At 46.4% G+C, this 16,774-nt stretch overlaps 1 protein-coding gene and 1 pseudogene across 1 annotated transcript; one reads left to right on the forward strand and one right to left on the reverse strand.

The window, feature by feature from the left end:
• Positions 1–587: 587 nt before the first annotated feature.
• On the reverse strand, positions 588–6,112 carry LOC145947775 (uncharacterized; annotated as a pseudogene).
• A 6,860-nt stretch (positions 6,113–12,972) lies between these two features.
• On the forward strand, positions 12,973–14,812 carry LOC145947776 (uncharacterized; the record flags this gene model as incomplete). The annotated part of the gene is made up of 3 exons (XM_083057552.1): positions 12,973–13,119; positions 13,320–14,399; positions 14,533–14,812. Coding segments are annotated over exons 1-3 (1,507 nt in total), but the record flags the coding sequence as incomplete, so codon positions are not given.
• Between the last annotated feature and the right edge of the window lie 1,962 nt (positions 14,813–16,774).

Genomic DNA, 16,774 nt, shown 5'->3' on the forward strand with positions numbered 1-16,774 from the left:
CTCTCCCCGGCCCCCGAACGGGCAACCCCCTCGGTTGTCGCCGAGGCCTAATCCCCAGAGAGGCGGTGGGAGCGGCAACCGGTGGGGCCTGGGGGGGGCGGGCGCGCTCGGGGGTCGGGGCTTCGGGCCCGGCATCCGGGTAGGCGCGCGCCTCCCCTCACGGACGAGATGCAGCGAAGGGAGCCCTCGTACCGGGAGCCTAGTGCACCGGTGCGGGGGCTCTCCCGCTGTAGAGATGACCTCTTTCCTTCTGAGGGGGGTCATCTGAAGCGGGCCTCCAGGGCTGACCGCCGAATCCGCGTCCCCTTCGGGGAGCGGAGGGAGCGACAGCCCTGGAGGCGGGGGGCCGCGGCTCGAGCGGGAATACTCGAGCCGCGACCCCGCCCCCCAAACTCTCTGGGAGGGCGCAGCGTGAGGTTGGTGTCGCCCTGCGTTGCAACCGCGGAGTCCGCACGATGGCGGAGGGGAAGGCTGCTCCTGCGGTCTTCCCCCGAGACGGAAAGGCGGGGGGACGCGGAGTCGGCATGGGCAACCAGCATCCTCCGCGCTCCCTACCTAAACACCCGGGAAGGACACCCGCTGTGGTTTTAGTGCGGTCCCCTTCTGTGCCTCGCCACAGGGAAACTCCGGTTCTCCCTGGGGCGAGGAGAAGGAATCCCACATAACCCTTGCTCTCTACCCGGGGGGCAAGGGTACCTTCTGAAGGTTTCCACAGCGAGAAAAAAAAAGAAAAAAGGCCTTTGATATATAAGATTTTTATATATAATATAATAATAACAAAAGAGAAAATAAAACATAACATACGTTTCATCTTTACAGGAGAATATTCTGTTAGCTCTAACAAGCAACTGGTCTTCTAAAATTTTATCGTTAATGTTAGTTCTTAATGGAGATAAAATATATCTCAGTCCAGAAAACAGTCGTTCTACACTAACTTGAGTTGCAGGTACAGATAGGACAACAATTGCTAATTTATATAATTCAGGTTGATACTTTCTCTTTTCTTCCAAAAACTGTAATATATTTGTTTATCTACTAATTCTCTCTCTCTCTCTTTTGTTCGATATCATATGTTTCAAGTCATCGTAACTGAAGATACGAATCCTGTTTTTTCGATGATAACAAATATGAATTTGTTATATCACGTTGTCGTTCTTTTAATTTGAGGTTTTCTAATTCGTCACATGTGGAATCTGTTCCGCTTGAGGTCGAAGGAGAATTTCTATCATTTAAGTTCAAATTTTCATCGCAATTTTGTATCGATAGCATTTTGATCCAAACATGTTTTAAATGATTTTTAGCTCTCTCTATTTGTGCTTTCTCTAGCAAGATTTTATATCTAGGAGCCATGAAAACAGCTGATAATAATACATCATTATAATAGATAAAATAGATGTACACTGAACTCGAGTTGAGCTCCGTTATATTTTCTCTAATTGTAAATTGTCAATTCGGCTCACAGAGACCGTACAAGTTACGCGCTATCGTCAGACTGACTGACTTCGGGGGTGGTATCGACCACGAGGCCCTCGATCCTCACCTACTTGTCACGATTCCTAGTGTGTGAACCAATCAAATCTAAGACTCGAAGTATATGCCCATATAAGGCAATGAACAGCTCTATTTACATCTAACACGCGGGAAGCGAGCCAATGTATGTGAGAAGTCGAGAGAGCCTCTTGTGGTGGTAAAGTCACCCTCGGTTTCAAAACAACCGTAGGAGATTCTGCAAATTATAAATTAATAGTTATAAACTCCTTTTTGCTCCGAATAATTATTCCGCAACAATCATTATTCAATAGATTTTGTCCTCTAGATTTTGTTCTCGTGATTTGCTCTAAAATGAGTGCAGCAAAAGAATTATGTACTGCTTTTGTTGCTATTTTTATTTCATACCAAGTGCCAAAAAATTCACTGAGAGTTAATTGCTCTGCTTGCAGTTTCTTTGTACCAATTTTTTATGGTTGTAGTGTTGCACATATTTCTTTAATTTTCATGCATTCATCAACCTTTAATGTCGTAAAATTTTGAAATTTTGTGACCGATAGTTCTTCACAATAATCTTTTAACAATAATAAACTTTCAAGCATATTTACAGTAGAACACCAACGGGTTGGACAGTCAATTATAGGTTTCTTTAAATTTTGTTTCTTTATTAAATATATAAACGTTTGTGTTCTAAGCTTTTTTATTACATTTCTGGCTTTTGATATTAAACATGATACAGCTTTTGTTTTTTTAAACGCATCATCTATTGCAAGTTGTAATGTGTGAGCTGCACATCTAATTCCTACAATTTTTGATATTGGATATTAACATTATTAACTATTAACTATGTAGAATATGACAAAAAAGATATAAAGTTTTTACTTATTTATCGGAATAAAATTATTTTAAAAGATTTTGTAAGGATTAAAAAAACATGAAATGTAAGTATTTAATAGACGATCATTTTTTTGAACAATTAAAATTTTAAATAATAATTATTAATTTAAAAATGTGTTACCTGTTAAAATGTTGCTTTGAAAATTAAGTTCTATATCGCCAGTTTCTATTTCTTCGAGAACGTTTAAATCACAATCTGTTTTATCATGTTCGTTATCATCTTCATTTTCATTTAATTCTAAATGTGTATTGAAATTATCATCATAATTTTTTTCATCTTCTTTTAGAATTTCTACATTACAATTACAATCTCCACATTCCGAAGATAATATCCGTACTGCTTTTAACATATTTGCACCGTTATCCGTGGTTATAGTATATATTTGATCCAATGATATATTGAATGACAAACAAACATTTTTAATAATTGTTCTTAAATATTCACCTGCAAGATTAAAAATCTGAGAATATAAAAGTTGAAAATCTAAATGATTATAAAAAAATAAAAGAATATAAAATTAGAACATATATATATATATATATAAATTATCTGTGTGTTTTTCTTTTAGTTCCTTTAGTGCCAGAGTTCTTAATATAATTTTTGCATTTTTGATGTATTGTATATTAATTCCTAAAAATGATCTATCTAATCTAGTAACGGCATCAACTTTAATCGAAATCAGATTATTCTATATTTCTTCAGATATTTCTTTCCTTATTTTAGTAGCTTCTTTCAAAAAAAAAAATTTTCTTTTGTATCGATTCAGATGAAATAGAAAACTTTTGTTTATATTTGTCTTCTATCGCGCACTTAATTGGATTTATAATTTTTTGAAATCCAGAATCGTTCAAAATACTAAATGGTCTTCCATTAACCGTGACCAATTCTACATAATTATTTTCGAGATCCGTTTTAGTAGCTTGCAATTTTATCATTTTCATTTCAGTTAATTGCTGTTGTTTTTCTTGGCTTTTTTGTAACATAATTCTGCTTTCCTTGCATGTACTTGAAACTTCGATAAAATCATTTTCTTTAAATTCGTGGGAACGTATTAAATGTTTTTTTAAATTTGTTCCATGCTTACCCTTAAAAAATATAAATTTTAAATTTTACAATAAGAAATAAATGAGGCATATTAATTATTAATTAACGATAATTTTTAAGGTTATGTGTAAGAAAATCGGCTAAAAAATTAATATATACTTAACTAATATATATTATAATATATATATATATGTATATATTGTTGCGCCCCTTCGGATCTGCATCCTCATTCTCAGATCTACATTTCAAGATCATCCCCTATACGTTTCCGGGAGATCGTCGTCAAGAAGGTTGTTGATAAACAACCCCCGGGTTACTTTTGTTTTCCTTCGCCATGTCAGTCTTGGTCTAGCTGTCATACCGTTTTGACGTTACGAGACCTCTGACTAATTTCCCAATATTAATTGTACTTCTTCTATTTGTATCTCAAAGGGTCGTTACTCCATTAAACACCAATCTGTTCACAACCGTGTCTTGATTTATTTCGCGCGCGAGTGAGAGTGCTTGTGTGAGTGAGATATCTCGGGAGGATTGCACGAGGCGTCCGGGAGACGCAACAATATATTATAATATATATTAAACAGATTAAACTAATATATATTTATAAATTAAGAAATATTTTTATCGGCTCTCAGTATTTAATAACTAAATGTGATTCTTAAATTCAGCCTAAGAGCCAAGCACGAAAATTAATTCTAATTTTTCGATAAAAATATTTCTTAATTTAGATTTGCATCTCGGCCGAATTCATGGCGCTATTTACTAACATCCACTATAAGACAAATGAAAAATATAGGATCGAAAGGGTCTGAATAGCTTAGTGATAAGAGCAGTCGCCCGGCAAGCGAAAGACGCGGATTCAATTCCCGCTTCAGCGACTTTTCGGACCTATATTTTTCTCGCCTATTTTCCCGTTGTAAAAATTCGAGGATTATTAATTTGATGGAACTTAGTAATCTCAAACCAAGAGATACCGTTCCGAAAAATTAGAATTAATTTTCGTGCTTGGCTCTTAGGCCGAATTTAAGAATCACATTTAGTTATTAAATACTGAGAGCCGATAAAAATATTTCTTAATTTAGATTTGCGTCTCGGCCGAATTCATGGCGCTATTTACTGACATCCACTATAAGGCAAATGAAAAATATAGGATCGAAAGGGTCTGAATAGCTTAGTGGTAAGAGCAGTCGCCCGGCAAGCGAAAGACGCGGGTTCAATTCCCGCTTCAGCGACTTTTCGGACCTATATTTTTCTCGCCTATTTTCCCGTTGTAAAAATTCGAGGATTATTAATTTGATGGAACTTAGTAATCTCAAACCAAGAGATATCGTTCCGAAAAATTAGAATTAATTTTCGTGCTTGGCTCTTAGGCCGAATTTAAGAATCACATTTAGTTAATATATTTATAATTTATAACATAACCTACCTTTAGTAATGATTCACAAAAGATACATTTTGAAACATCTTTCACTTTATCATAGATAAAATTTTTATGAACTTTGCTTGTACATTTTCTGCCCATGATTATAAATAAAAATAAACACAGTAATAGAAATCTTTTGATACTAAAGTTTTAACTGTTGAGTTCTGACGTTCTGACTTCTACGCGTTTCTTATTAGTTATTAGCTCATTACGACTGAACATGTGAAGACCTAACCTGTGATGCCAGTTTCGAGACTATTCGAGACGCTGCCAGTGCTGCCACACTACCAAAGTGTGTGGAAAGGGAAGGGGTAACGCGCATAAGGAAGAAGCCGTTTACGTATGCGCTCGGCACACAAGGCTTATCTCGAATGTTGAACACAATAGAAACTAGAAACTAGAAACCGAAAAGAAACCTAAAAAAACCGAAAATCGAAAAAATATTTTATTGATCCGATATCGGTTCCGGTATTTTAGACAATCCAAAATTTCGATACGGTTACGGTCCGGTTCGAGTACAAAAATGGATTCTAAAACGGTTATCGGTTCCGATTTCGGTCCGGTCCGGGTCCCTGGAATGAAGATATAAAAGATATTGTTGACTGGACTATTGCTAGTGGGCTCTGTCTGAATACTGATAAGACGCAAGCAATTATTTTGGGCACCTCAAGATTCATCAATGTCATTGACTTAAATGTTGTTCCTGGAATAAAGGTGGACAAATCTATAATTGAGTTCTCTACATCTGTGAAGTATCTTGGAGTGACGATCACCAACACTCTTTCGTGGGAGAAGCAGGTCACAAGAATGGCGGGCAAGGCACATTCAATTCTTTACCAGTTAAAATTGTGCAAGCACTTATTCTCCGAAGCTCTTCGAATTAGACTAATCACCTCACTGATACAGCCTCACCTTGATTATGGATGTGTGGTCTTTACGGATATGAATGCAGAACACGATAAGAAACTTTACATGGCATTAAATGCTTGCATAAGATTCATCTTTAATGTGAGAGCAGACGCCCATATTACGCCGTATTATAAGAGGCTTCGCTGGCTTAAGATAGATTCATGCAGGTCGTACTTTGTGGGGTGCTTGCTATTGAATGTATTAAGGTCAAGACAGCCGGAATTTCTTTACTCAGGCCTCTCCTTCAGGGTTCTTGACTCGGAGCGACTGACCATAGCTCCCTTAGACTCTATAAAGCAACCGCAGTGTAGAACAGAATTGTTTAAGCGATCTTTCAGAGTTTCGTCCATCAGGTTGTGGAATGGCCTGCCTCCATCAGTTCGGGAGGCGGGATCGCTAACTGTCTTTAAGCAGGGGCTCTATGCGCATTTACTTGGTCTATCTTGACTATGAATTGATTCATGCTTGCATGGGATTTTCTTCTCTGGCATACCTCAACAATAAGATTACTAAATTGTGGGCTGTCTGTCTCTCTACTACAATTAACTACTATATGGAAATATCATAAATGTATGTGTACAAATTGATTCATTGATACTATGTATATTTTTTCTGTAATGTCAGTGCGCTTGAGAGGACGTGTCCCAGAGCGCTGAATAAATGAAGCTCTCTCTCTCTCTCTCTCTCTCTCTCTCTCTCTCTCTCTCTCTCTCTCTCTCTCTCTCTTTTTAATTTATTATGACGGCGTGTCCTATTGCGGATTATGTTAGAATACTGCAATGTTACAGATGTCTCAAGTTTGGCCATATAGCCAAAAACTGTTCGTCGAAACCCTCGTGCGGGCACTACGCGAGGGAGCACGAGATGAGGAACTGTAAATCGAGAGAGCATCCACCAACATGCTTCAATTGTGGGCAACAGCGAGGAACCGGAAACGAAGACCTGGTTCACTCAGCTGTGGACAATGCGAGGTGCCCCATCCTTCGTCGGAAAATCAGAGACAAGATAACCAACATTAACTATGGATAAATCGACGATCTATGACAACGGCCTGAAAATCTGTCATGTGAACTGCCAATCACTCTGGGCACACTTTGAAGAGTTCAAGTTCTTCTTCCTGAACAATGATTTTCATGTAATATGTCTGTCCGAGTCATGGCTTCGGCCTGAAATTATGGACAATATGATCAGACTGCCTGGATATGTCCTCCACAGGTGTGACAGGAGGGGCAGAGCTGGGGGTGGAGTAGCCTTTTACTTATCGGATGTGCTTTGCGCCAATATCCTTGGGAGTTCGACCGATTTTCCGGCTTATAGACCGGAATATATCATTGCTGAGATACTATTCAAGTATGCTTCTAAACTACTGATGGCAGTGATATATCGAGCTCCTAACATAGGATATCTTAATGAGTTCTTTGAAATATTCCTGGAGCTTCAAACGAGCTTTAAACACTCAATCATCTTGGGGGATTTCAATGCAGACATGCAGCGATGCACATTCGAAAGCCAACAACTAAGTACTTTTATAACAGCTTCAAATCTCTATCTTGTACCATCTGGTCCAACACATCATTTGAGAAATTCCAGCACACTCCTGGACTTGGCTATTATCGACGATTCGGACAAGCTCATCGAGTTTGGACAGCATGAAATTGCCTTTCTGTCTGCCCATGACCACATCTACTTAAAATATGATGTCAGAGTGGAGCGTCGGCAGAACAGATATGTTGTCTGCAGAGGATGGCGTAGTTTCGATAGGGCTGCATTTCTCTCTGACATGGAGAACACGGATTGGTCAAGCTTGCTGATCTCTGACAGCTTGGATGAGATCCTCAATTCAAATCTATTGAGAGTGCTAAATACTCACGCACCACTGATGAAGCGACGTTACAGGAAACTGCCTGCTCCTGTGGCTGACGGACGACATACGCATGGCAATGAGACGGAGAGATTTGGCGAGAAGAACATGGCGGAGAAGGAGAAATGACCAAAACTATGATCGGTACAAGGCGCTACGAAATGAGACGCAGAATCTGATACGCACGGCCAAGCGAGATTACTACCTGTGCTACTTCAATAACATTGACAAGGCAAGTGAGATCTGGAGTGGACTCCGACGTCTACGCGGTCTTCCCCGGACCATACGAGAGGCTCGCACTGCGACTGATTTCAAGCAGAAATTTTATTTATTAAACGAGGCGGCGGCACGGTAATAACTTATTAACAACCTACTGATTTAATTCCTATTGTAATCTCTTGTACTGATTATTTCATTTTATTCTATTTTATTTTATTTTATTTTATTTTATTGTCAATTTTCGTTTTTGTTATATTTTTGTTTTATTAATTTTGTAAGTTATGTAATTTCTCGCGCTTGAGGGGACGTGTCCCAGAGCGCATAATAAATAATGCTTTCTCTCTCTCTCTCTCTCTCTCTCTCTCTCTGGCGCAGGAAACCCGAGCTTTACAAAATTTTCAAACAACTGCGAAACAAAGTTCAGTCTCTCATTCAGGATGCCAAGGAGAGATATTATTAATCCGCTTTTTCTCAAAGGAGAGACACAATTTCAACGTGGAGTGAACTGAAGCGCCTCGGACTTGTGAGTTCATCTTAAAGGAACTATTGCTGCCATCTCGATCTTGACGAGCTTAACACTGCTTTTGTCCTGTCGACTTCATCCGTCACTGAGGCTGACTCCTGTGATTCGAATTATTGTTCTGGAGCTCTGGATATGGGGCGGGATGATAACAGCTTCTTTTTTGCGGACATCTCACCTAGAATTCTAACAGAAGCTATATTCAAGGGTAGGTCTGAATCTATGGACATAGACAATATTTCCACGAAATGCCTTAAAATAGCACTTCCTGCTCTAATCCCCTACCTCTTAAAACTGTTCAACTTTGTATTGCAAAGCTCGCAATATCCGGAGCTTTGGAAATCGGCGTTGATCACACCTCTTCCCAAAATGAAGTCTCCCACTTCTGTTACCGACTTTCGGCCGATATCGTTACTTTGCACCCTGTCCAAGGCGCTCGAGCGGATTGTATTCGATCAGATTGCGGCATATCTTGAGACCAATAACTTGTTTGACAATTATCAATCTGCCTACCGAAAAGGTATAGCACACAGACTGCTGTCCTCCGCATCACGGATGACATGAGACGTGCCATAGATGAGTGGATGGTGACAGTGTTTGTTCTCTTCGATTTTTCGAAGGCATTTGATCGGGTGAGCCATGGCAAGCTGCTCAACAAATTGAGAAGATTAAATTTCTCCAAATCAGTCATCCTGTGGTTCAAGAACTACCTAGAAGGTAGAAGACAAGCTGTACAGCATACCGATGGACGCATCTCCGCGTGGATAAATTCTATACACGGGGTACCCCAGGAGTCTGTCCTGGGACCCCCCCGTGGACCACCACCTTGGCGTGGTGGGGGGGCCCACCCTTCGCAAGGGGACAACCTTGCGAGGGGTGCCAAGAGTGGTCCGTACCCCGTGTTATGGGGTACACTCGTCCCTCCGTTTTCGGGGGACTCCTCTCGGACTGGGAGAGCTTCTTTCAGTCCGGGGGGACGGGGCCCACTTCCCCGTTAGAGCTTCGGCTCGTATGTGGTAAGGGATGGCGGCCCGGAATTCAAATGCCCGGTGGCATGGCACCGTTAGGAGAGGACATTGCACGGCGCTTCGGCGCTTGTCCTCCCGCCATGCAGTCTGCGGCCTCGGCCGCCGGGGTTCTGTCCTGTGTCTCGGGGGGGGGGGGTATTTTCGGGGTTATTCCCGGGGGTGTTCCTCCGGGGTCGCGGGGCGGATTTTTTTTTCTTTTTTTTTCGGCGGCGGGGGCCGCAGGGGGAGGAGACCAGCCGTGACTACCCGAGGGGCCTTGCCCGGAGGGTTTACCCAAGGGGAATTGCCCGGAGGGAGTCACGGCGGTCGGTCGCCGGGGCCGCTCGGACGTTTCCGAGGCGGGGCCCGGCGACGAGAGTAGAGCCCCAGGGTGCTGGTTGGGGGTCTCCAGGCTGGGTAGCCTGGGTCCCCGTCCCAGCGTCCCTGGGGCTGCCGTTCCCGGGCCACTCGGACATATTCCGAGCTCGGGCCGGGACGGCGGAGTAGGCCACGCGTGGTTACCCGAGGGGCTTTCTCCGGAGGGGTTACTCAAGGGGCATTGCCCGGAGGGTGCCACGCGGGTCTGCCGCTGGGGCCGCTCGAACGTTTCCGAGGCGGGGCCCAGCGGTGAGAGTATGCACTCCTGGCCGGTCGGGACCGTTTCGCCTTCCGAACCGGCCGGCCGGGAGAAGTGTTGTCCCATTCGCCGGAAGTGATGTAACCGGCGGAGGGACGGCTGGTCGCCACGGCGTGTAGGGCAGGGCCGGGGAGCGGCGACCCTGTCCGAAGCGTCCGTGGGGCCCCCCGAGTGGCGTCACCTGCGGAGGTGCCCCCGTTGTCGGAGGCGGGGGACCCCCGAAACCCCATGGAAGAGTCAAATCCCTCATGGGGGAGTAAGGGGCTCGGAGTCCTGTGCCGGGGGTGCGGTATCCCCCCGGCCCGTGGCATAAGCCGGCCCCCCGGGAGTCACCGGGGCACCGGTTTGGGGGGCGATTCCGGTCATGTTTCGGGTCGTCCCCTGGCCGGTGGGAGATACGCCGGCCGGTCGAGCCTCCGCAGGGAGTGGGAACAAACAAAAATGAACAGCAACGAAACAAACACCAAGACAAGGAGCATGAGCAAGGGGGAGGAAGAGGCCAAATGTTCCAAGCCGGGATCCAAGTCCTCCAAGATTAACTTCAAGGACATCAGGCCGGTATCGGTCCTGATTAGAAAGGAGGAGATAGTGCCTCGTAGCGGACCTTCGCGAGAACCCAACTATGGGAACTCGGACAGAGAAGTGGAGCACGAAGAACTCGTGGATGTCATCACCACCACGGAGGAGGACGTATACGTCCCAAATACGGAGGAAGAACCCCTCCCTAAAAAAAGAAAGCAGGGGCACCCTGTCACCACGAGCGGCTTTAAGAGGCTCAAGGCCAAGAGACAAGTTCAATTGGCCAAAAAGGAGCTTCGAGAGGAAAGGTCCATGCTGGATCCCACGACGCCGATGAATCATTGTCAGGCCTGGTCACGGCTTGACCAAAAGGTAGCCGATTTCGCGGATGAGATCCACCAATCTCCGACCACCGATGTTGCGGCCCGAGGACTGGAAAACGTAACAGTCCTCAAAAAGTGGGCCATCCTCAGTAAGAACCTGAAGGGTACAATGAGGAAGGAGGTTTCAGAAGCGGCCTGTTATCTCCAGGCTGCGCTAACCGCTCTGGCTGCCACGAACATGGCGGCCATACCCGTAGCCCCAGATCGGGAAGGGGAAAGCGAGGTGGAGAGTCTGAAGCAGCAGAACAGGATCCTAAGATCGGAGGTTCTGATGCTTAAAGGCGAAACTAAGCGCCTTAGGGAAGGAGAGGGCATCGTACCCGGGAGAAAACCCCGGTTTCCACCCACGATACCGCCACGCACTGAAGATAACTCCAGTGCAAAAAAGGGGAATATCCCTCCACCCCCGCCAATAATGGAGATGGAGGTTGACATGGAGGAGGTCATCATACAAGCTCCAGCCATAAAACCCCCTGTAAAGGGAGTCGCCAAGAGGCTGGAGGATTATCCTCCAGGGATTACGGATGAGGAGGTGAAGAAGTTCGATGAACTAACATCGAAATCCAGAGCCTCCTGGACAAGAGGGAGAAGCTGAAGAAGGGCACTAAAGCGCCCTTGGTGAGACCTCCTCCGAGCCGGAAGACCCCTCCGGACACCAGTTGCCAGTACGCCGAGCCCCCGAAGGGACCGGTCCCTGGGACAGGTGCCGGGAAAAAGGGGAAGAATAAGAACCCCACCCAGAAGGGTGGCAGTTCTAAGGTCAAGGAGCAGGGCAGGGTTGAGCACAAACCAATAGCCCAAACTGCAGTACCCACCGCCGCCAAAAATCCCCCTCCACTCCCGCAGCCTTTGGACCCCCAGGAGTCACCCTGGGTAAAGATAGTGGGGAGGAAGGAGGCGAGGAAGATAAGGGCTACAACATCACAGCCCAAATTACCCTCCTCTGCAAACGGCAGCAAGGCCCCGAAGGCCTCCCCCTCTCTGAGTCAAAGGGTTATGGGGAAGGCTGGCCCGAAGACTGTTGCCGCGAGGAGGGCGCGAAGAGTTCCACGGACGGCGGCGATCACGATCACATGCCCCGAGGGTCTATATGGTGAGACAATATCTTTGGCTCGCCAAAAGGTGGACCTTGAAGAGCTGGGCATCAAGGACGTGAAGGCCCGCAGAGCAGCCACCGGGGCTATTCTCTACGAGATCCCCGGTGAAGGCAAAGCGCAAAAGGCGGATCTCTTTGCGCAGAAGCTTAGAGAGGCGTTGGAAGGGAAAGAGGGGGTCCGTGTGACCCCCCCTGCAAGAGGGGTGAAATAAGGTTACACGGACTCGACGAATCGGCCACCGTGGAAGAGGTGAAGGCGGAGGTGGCGAAGATAGGAGGGTGCCAGGCCTCCGAAATTAAGGCGGGACAAATCCGCTTTAACAAGGGGGCCATGGGCACACTCTGGCTTCAATGCCCAGTCGCGGCTGCGGTCAAGGTAGCCGCGGTGGGCAAGGTCAAAGTAGGATGGGTAGTGGCCGGGGTGGAGCCCCTTAAAGCGCGCCCTCTCCAATGCTTCCGTTGCATGGAGAAAGGGCATGTTAAGGGCAGTGCAGCAGCCCAATTGATAGAAGTGGCTGCTGCTACAACTGCGGCTCCCCCGGCCACAAGGCCAATGCATGCAAGGAAAAGACGCGATGCGTCTTATGTGTAGAGGCTGGCTTGCCAGCTAATCATCGCGTTGGCAGCGAAAGCTGCCACGCGAAGAAGAGAGGAACGGCTGCCAAGAGCAGCGGTCGGAAGGAAGAGAGGAGGAACCAGGGGGGGCTCCGGGGATGGTTGGACCTCCCCCGGGACCGCTCAGTGTTCGCAGGGAGAAGAGAGAGGAGGAGCCAAGGGGGGTTCCTGGGATGGTCTGACCTCCCTCGGGCTCACTCAAGGACTACAAAAAGAGGCGCCCAAACCCCAGCGAAAGCGAAGGGAAAGGGGCGCCTCTAAACAGGTGAAGAAAGGTGGGAGTCGACACTCCCCCAGCTCATGAGAATGAGCTGGTAGAGGTGGTCATGGAGGAGGCCTAAACAACGTCTATAATGACGAAGAAAATAGGCCTCCTCCAGGCGAATCTCAACCACTGTGCCAGGGCTCAGGATCTTTTCCTGCACACCCTGGCGCAGTGGAAATGTGGGATTGGAATCACGGCCGAGCCGTATCGGGTCCCACCGGACCATCCGTGTTGGGCAAGTAATGATACGGGCTCGGTCGCGATTACATGGAGGAGAGTGATAGACTCCCCCCCCCATGTATAAGAGTTGGAAGCGGGCGAGCGTATACAGCCGTGGAATGGGGCCCACTGTGGGTAGTAGGATGCTACATCCCCCCCAGCGTTGACTCTGCCACGTTCGGGGATATCCTCGATGAGATATCACTCATCGTACAGAGGAGACTCCCCGAACCCATTGTGGTCGCCGGGGACTTCAATGCCAAATCGGCGCACTGGGGTTCCCGGCGAGCGTACCATAAAGGCAGGGTCTTGGAGGATTGGGCAGCGGTTCTCGGCCTCTGCATTGTCAACCAGGGGTCGAGCAGCACCCTAGTCAGGCCGCAGGGGGAGTCCATTATTGACTTAACATGGGCTCCCTCTGCGGCGGACAGGATTAGTGACTGGCGGGTGATGGACGAAGAGACCCTCTCCGATCATTTATATATTCGGATGAGGGTGGACATCACCCGCCGAGGGGTGCTAAACCGCGCCCAAGGGGGGGACCTACTTAAAAGGTGGGCCCTAGCCAAATTGGACTCCGACAGGCTGGTGGCAGCCATGCTCTCAGCCACCTGGCCCGGTGCAGAGGCACCGCAAGGGATTGAGGACCAGGTGGCATGGCTCGGGGAAACAGTAAGGGATGCTTGCGATATCTCAATGCCCCGAGCCAAGCCGAGGCCGCAGAGAGCGGCGTACTGGTGGACGGAGGAAATTACGGATCTCAGACGCACCTCCGTCCAAGCCAGCTTTAAGAGAATGAGGAGGCGCGGCCTCGGCGATAACGACGAGGGCATGGCAGAGGCGCTCGAGCACTACAGGATATCACGTAATGCTCTGAGCGCCGCCATCAGAAAGACAATGGCGAGGTTCTGGGACGAGCAACTCCAGGACCTCAATGCGGACCCTTGGGGGCGTCCATACAAAGCAGTGATGAAGAAACTGCGAAGATGGACGCCCCCTGTGACGAAGGCACTGGACACAGATGTGTTAGATAACATATTGTCGACCCTCTTCCCACAGTGCGATAGGGTTCCAGAGTTATATATAAGGGAACCCGTCGCGTGGGAGGAGGAGTATGAGGTGTCCAGTGTCGAGTTGGCCGGAATTGCCAAGAGGCTCAGAGCCCGGGGTAACAAAGCCCCGGGGCCAGATGGCATTCCCGGGAGGGTCTGGCTATATGCCTTGACGCACCTGTCGGAGCCGATCAAGCGGCTGTATACGGACTGCTTAAAAGCAGGGGAGTTCCCCCAGTCTGGGGTAAGGCCTATCTGGTTCTTATCCCTAAAGGGGGCAGAACGGATGGAGCGCCTTCCGCGTACAGGCCCATCTGCCTGCTCGATGAGGTCGGTAAGCTCTTTGAGCGAATTATAGCGACCGACTCGTCAGGCAGATGAGGGAAGTGGGGCCGAACCTCCACGAGGAACAGTTCGGATTCCGCGAGAACAGGTCAACAACGGACGCGATTTTACGCGTCCGCCATCTCGTGGAGTCCGAAACTAGCGTGGGCAGGGTGGTGATAGCCATCGCGTTGGATATCACTAACGCGTTTAACACTCTGCCCCGGGGAAAGGTGAGGGGCGCCCTCATAGATCATGGCGCCCCTCTATACCTCGTGGAGGTCGTAAAGGCCTACTTCCGAGACAGAAGCCTGGAGTACCGGGATAAAACCGGTACTCAACGCGGAAGGGCGGTGTCGTGTTGTGTCCCACAGGGGTCAGTTTTGGGCCCACTGCTGTGGGACATCACATACGACAGTGTGCTCCGTTCTACCCTCCCCCCGGCTGTAGTGTAGTCTGCTATGCAGACGACACTATAGTTCTGGCCGGGGGGAATAACTGGGGGGACGCGAAGAGAATGGCGGACCTGGCGGTGGCCTGTGTGGTGCGCTCTATTAAGGGTTTGGGCCTTAAGGTGGCTCCCCATAAAACCGAGGCCATTTATTTTCATAATGGTTCTCGGGGGAAGCCACCAGGGGCCCATGTTATCGTGGACGGCATCCCCGTCCAGCTGGGGCAGAGTATTAAATACTTAGGACTCTGGTTGGACGGAACTTGGCGTTTTGGCGTTTTGATCGTCTGGCAGTAAAAGCCAATGGGGTAGCGGCGGCACTTAGCCGCTTGCTGCCCAACCTTGGCGGGCCAGACGATCGGGTACGGAAGCTGTATGCGAACGTGGTAAACTCACAAGGGGAGGTCGCGGTTGACTCTTCACCGATTTTGATCTCCTTTGGTATGGTGAATCTACATCGAAAAAAAGTTGCTCCGTGTTCGAGCTTTTCGTCCAATGCGCCTTGTAAAAAAAAATTTTTTTTTCCCGAAGTTTAGAGAAATTGTCAGGTTCGTTACGAGGCCTAAAGAAAGACACACTTTCGATCGGTGCCGCTAGTGCAGCGGCAGAGCACAAGAATAGTAATCCCGGGATCCCAGGTTCAGAACTTTGGGCTGTCATAATTTTTTTTTTTTTTTTTTTTTATAACGTATTATTTATTATGATAAATAAATATTCGGCATATTTTTATCGTTAGTTATGCATATATCTCTTTATATATTTAAAATTAGTAAAATGATCGTAATATAAATAAAATATTTTTATAGAGAAATATTTTTAGAAATATTTTTACTTTTTAAAGATTTATACATTTTTTCAAATTTTCTTTAATCTAATAATGTTAGAATACACACTTTTCATAGCTTTACAAAATTTAATTTATTACTCATTATTATTTTTTGCTTCAATATGTAATAAATATGTCATAAATATATAAGTAAGATATTTTCTAACCGACCTTCTAGAACCCTTATTAGTAGACAGGATCAGACGACCCTTTCCTCTCCCTCCAACGTTCCTTACACTTTCACAACCAGCGGTTTCATCCAGCGGTTCACAGCAGGTAGAAAATCCGAATTTTGTAAAGCTATGAAAAGTGTGTATTCTAACATTATTAGATTAAAGAAAATTTGAAAAAATGTATAAATCTTTAAAAAGTAAAAATATTTCTAAAAATATTTCTCTATAAAAATATTTTATTTATATTACGATCATTTTATTAATTTTAAATATATAAAGAGATATATGCATAACTAACGATAAAAATATGCCGAATATTTATTTATCATAATAAATAATACATATTATTAAAAAAAAAAAAAAAAAAAAAAAAATTATGACAGCCCAAAGTTCTGAACCTGGGATCCCAGATTACTATTCTTGTGCTCTGCCGCTGCACTAGCGGCACCGATCGAAAGTGTCTTTCTTTAGGCCTCGTAACGAACCTGACAATTACTCTAAACTTCGGGAAAAAAAAAATTTTTTTTACAAGGCGCATTGGACGAAAAGCTCGAACACGGAGTAACTTTTTTTCGATGTAGATTCACCATACCAAAGGAAATCAAAATCGGTGAAGAGTCAACCGCGACCTCCCCTTGTCAGTGACCCTTTACGGGTCACCAGTTTGGGCGGACGCGGCGATGGCCACGCGACGTATTAAAGACGTCCTCCGCCAAATCCAGCGGAGAGTGGCCATTCGCGTCGTCCGCGGATACCGCACAGTTTCGCATACAGCTGCCTCGGCCCTGGCGGGATTGCCTCCCATGGAGCTCCAGGCGTGCACCCACAAAAGGGTGTACGAAAGA

Source organism: Prenolepis imparis, unplaced genomic scaffold (assembly GCF_030444845.1).
Source record: "Prenolepis imparis isolate NDT839.2.m4 unplaced genomic scaffold, iyPreImpa1.0 SCAF_140, whole genome shotgun sequence".
Lineage (NCBI taxonomy): Eukaryota > Metazoa > Arthropoda > Insecta > Hymenoptera > Formicidae > Prenolepis > Prenolepis imparis.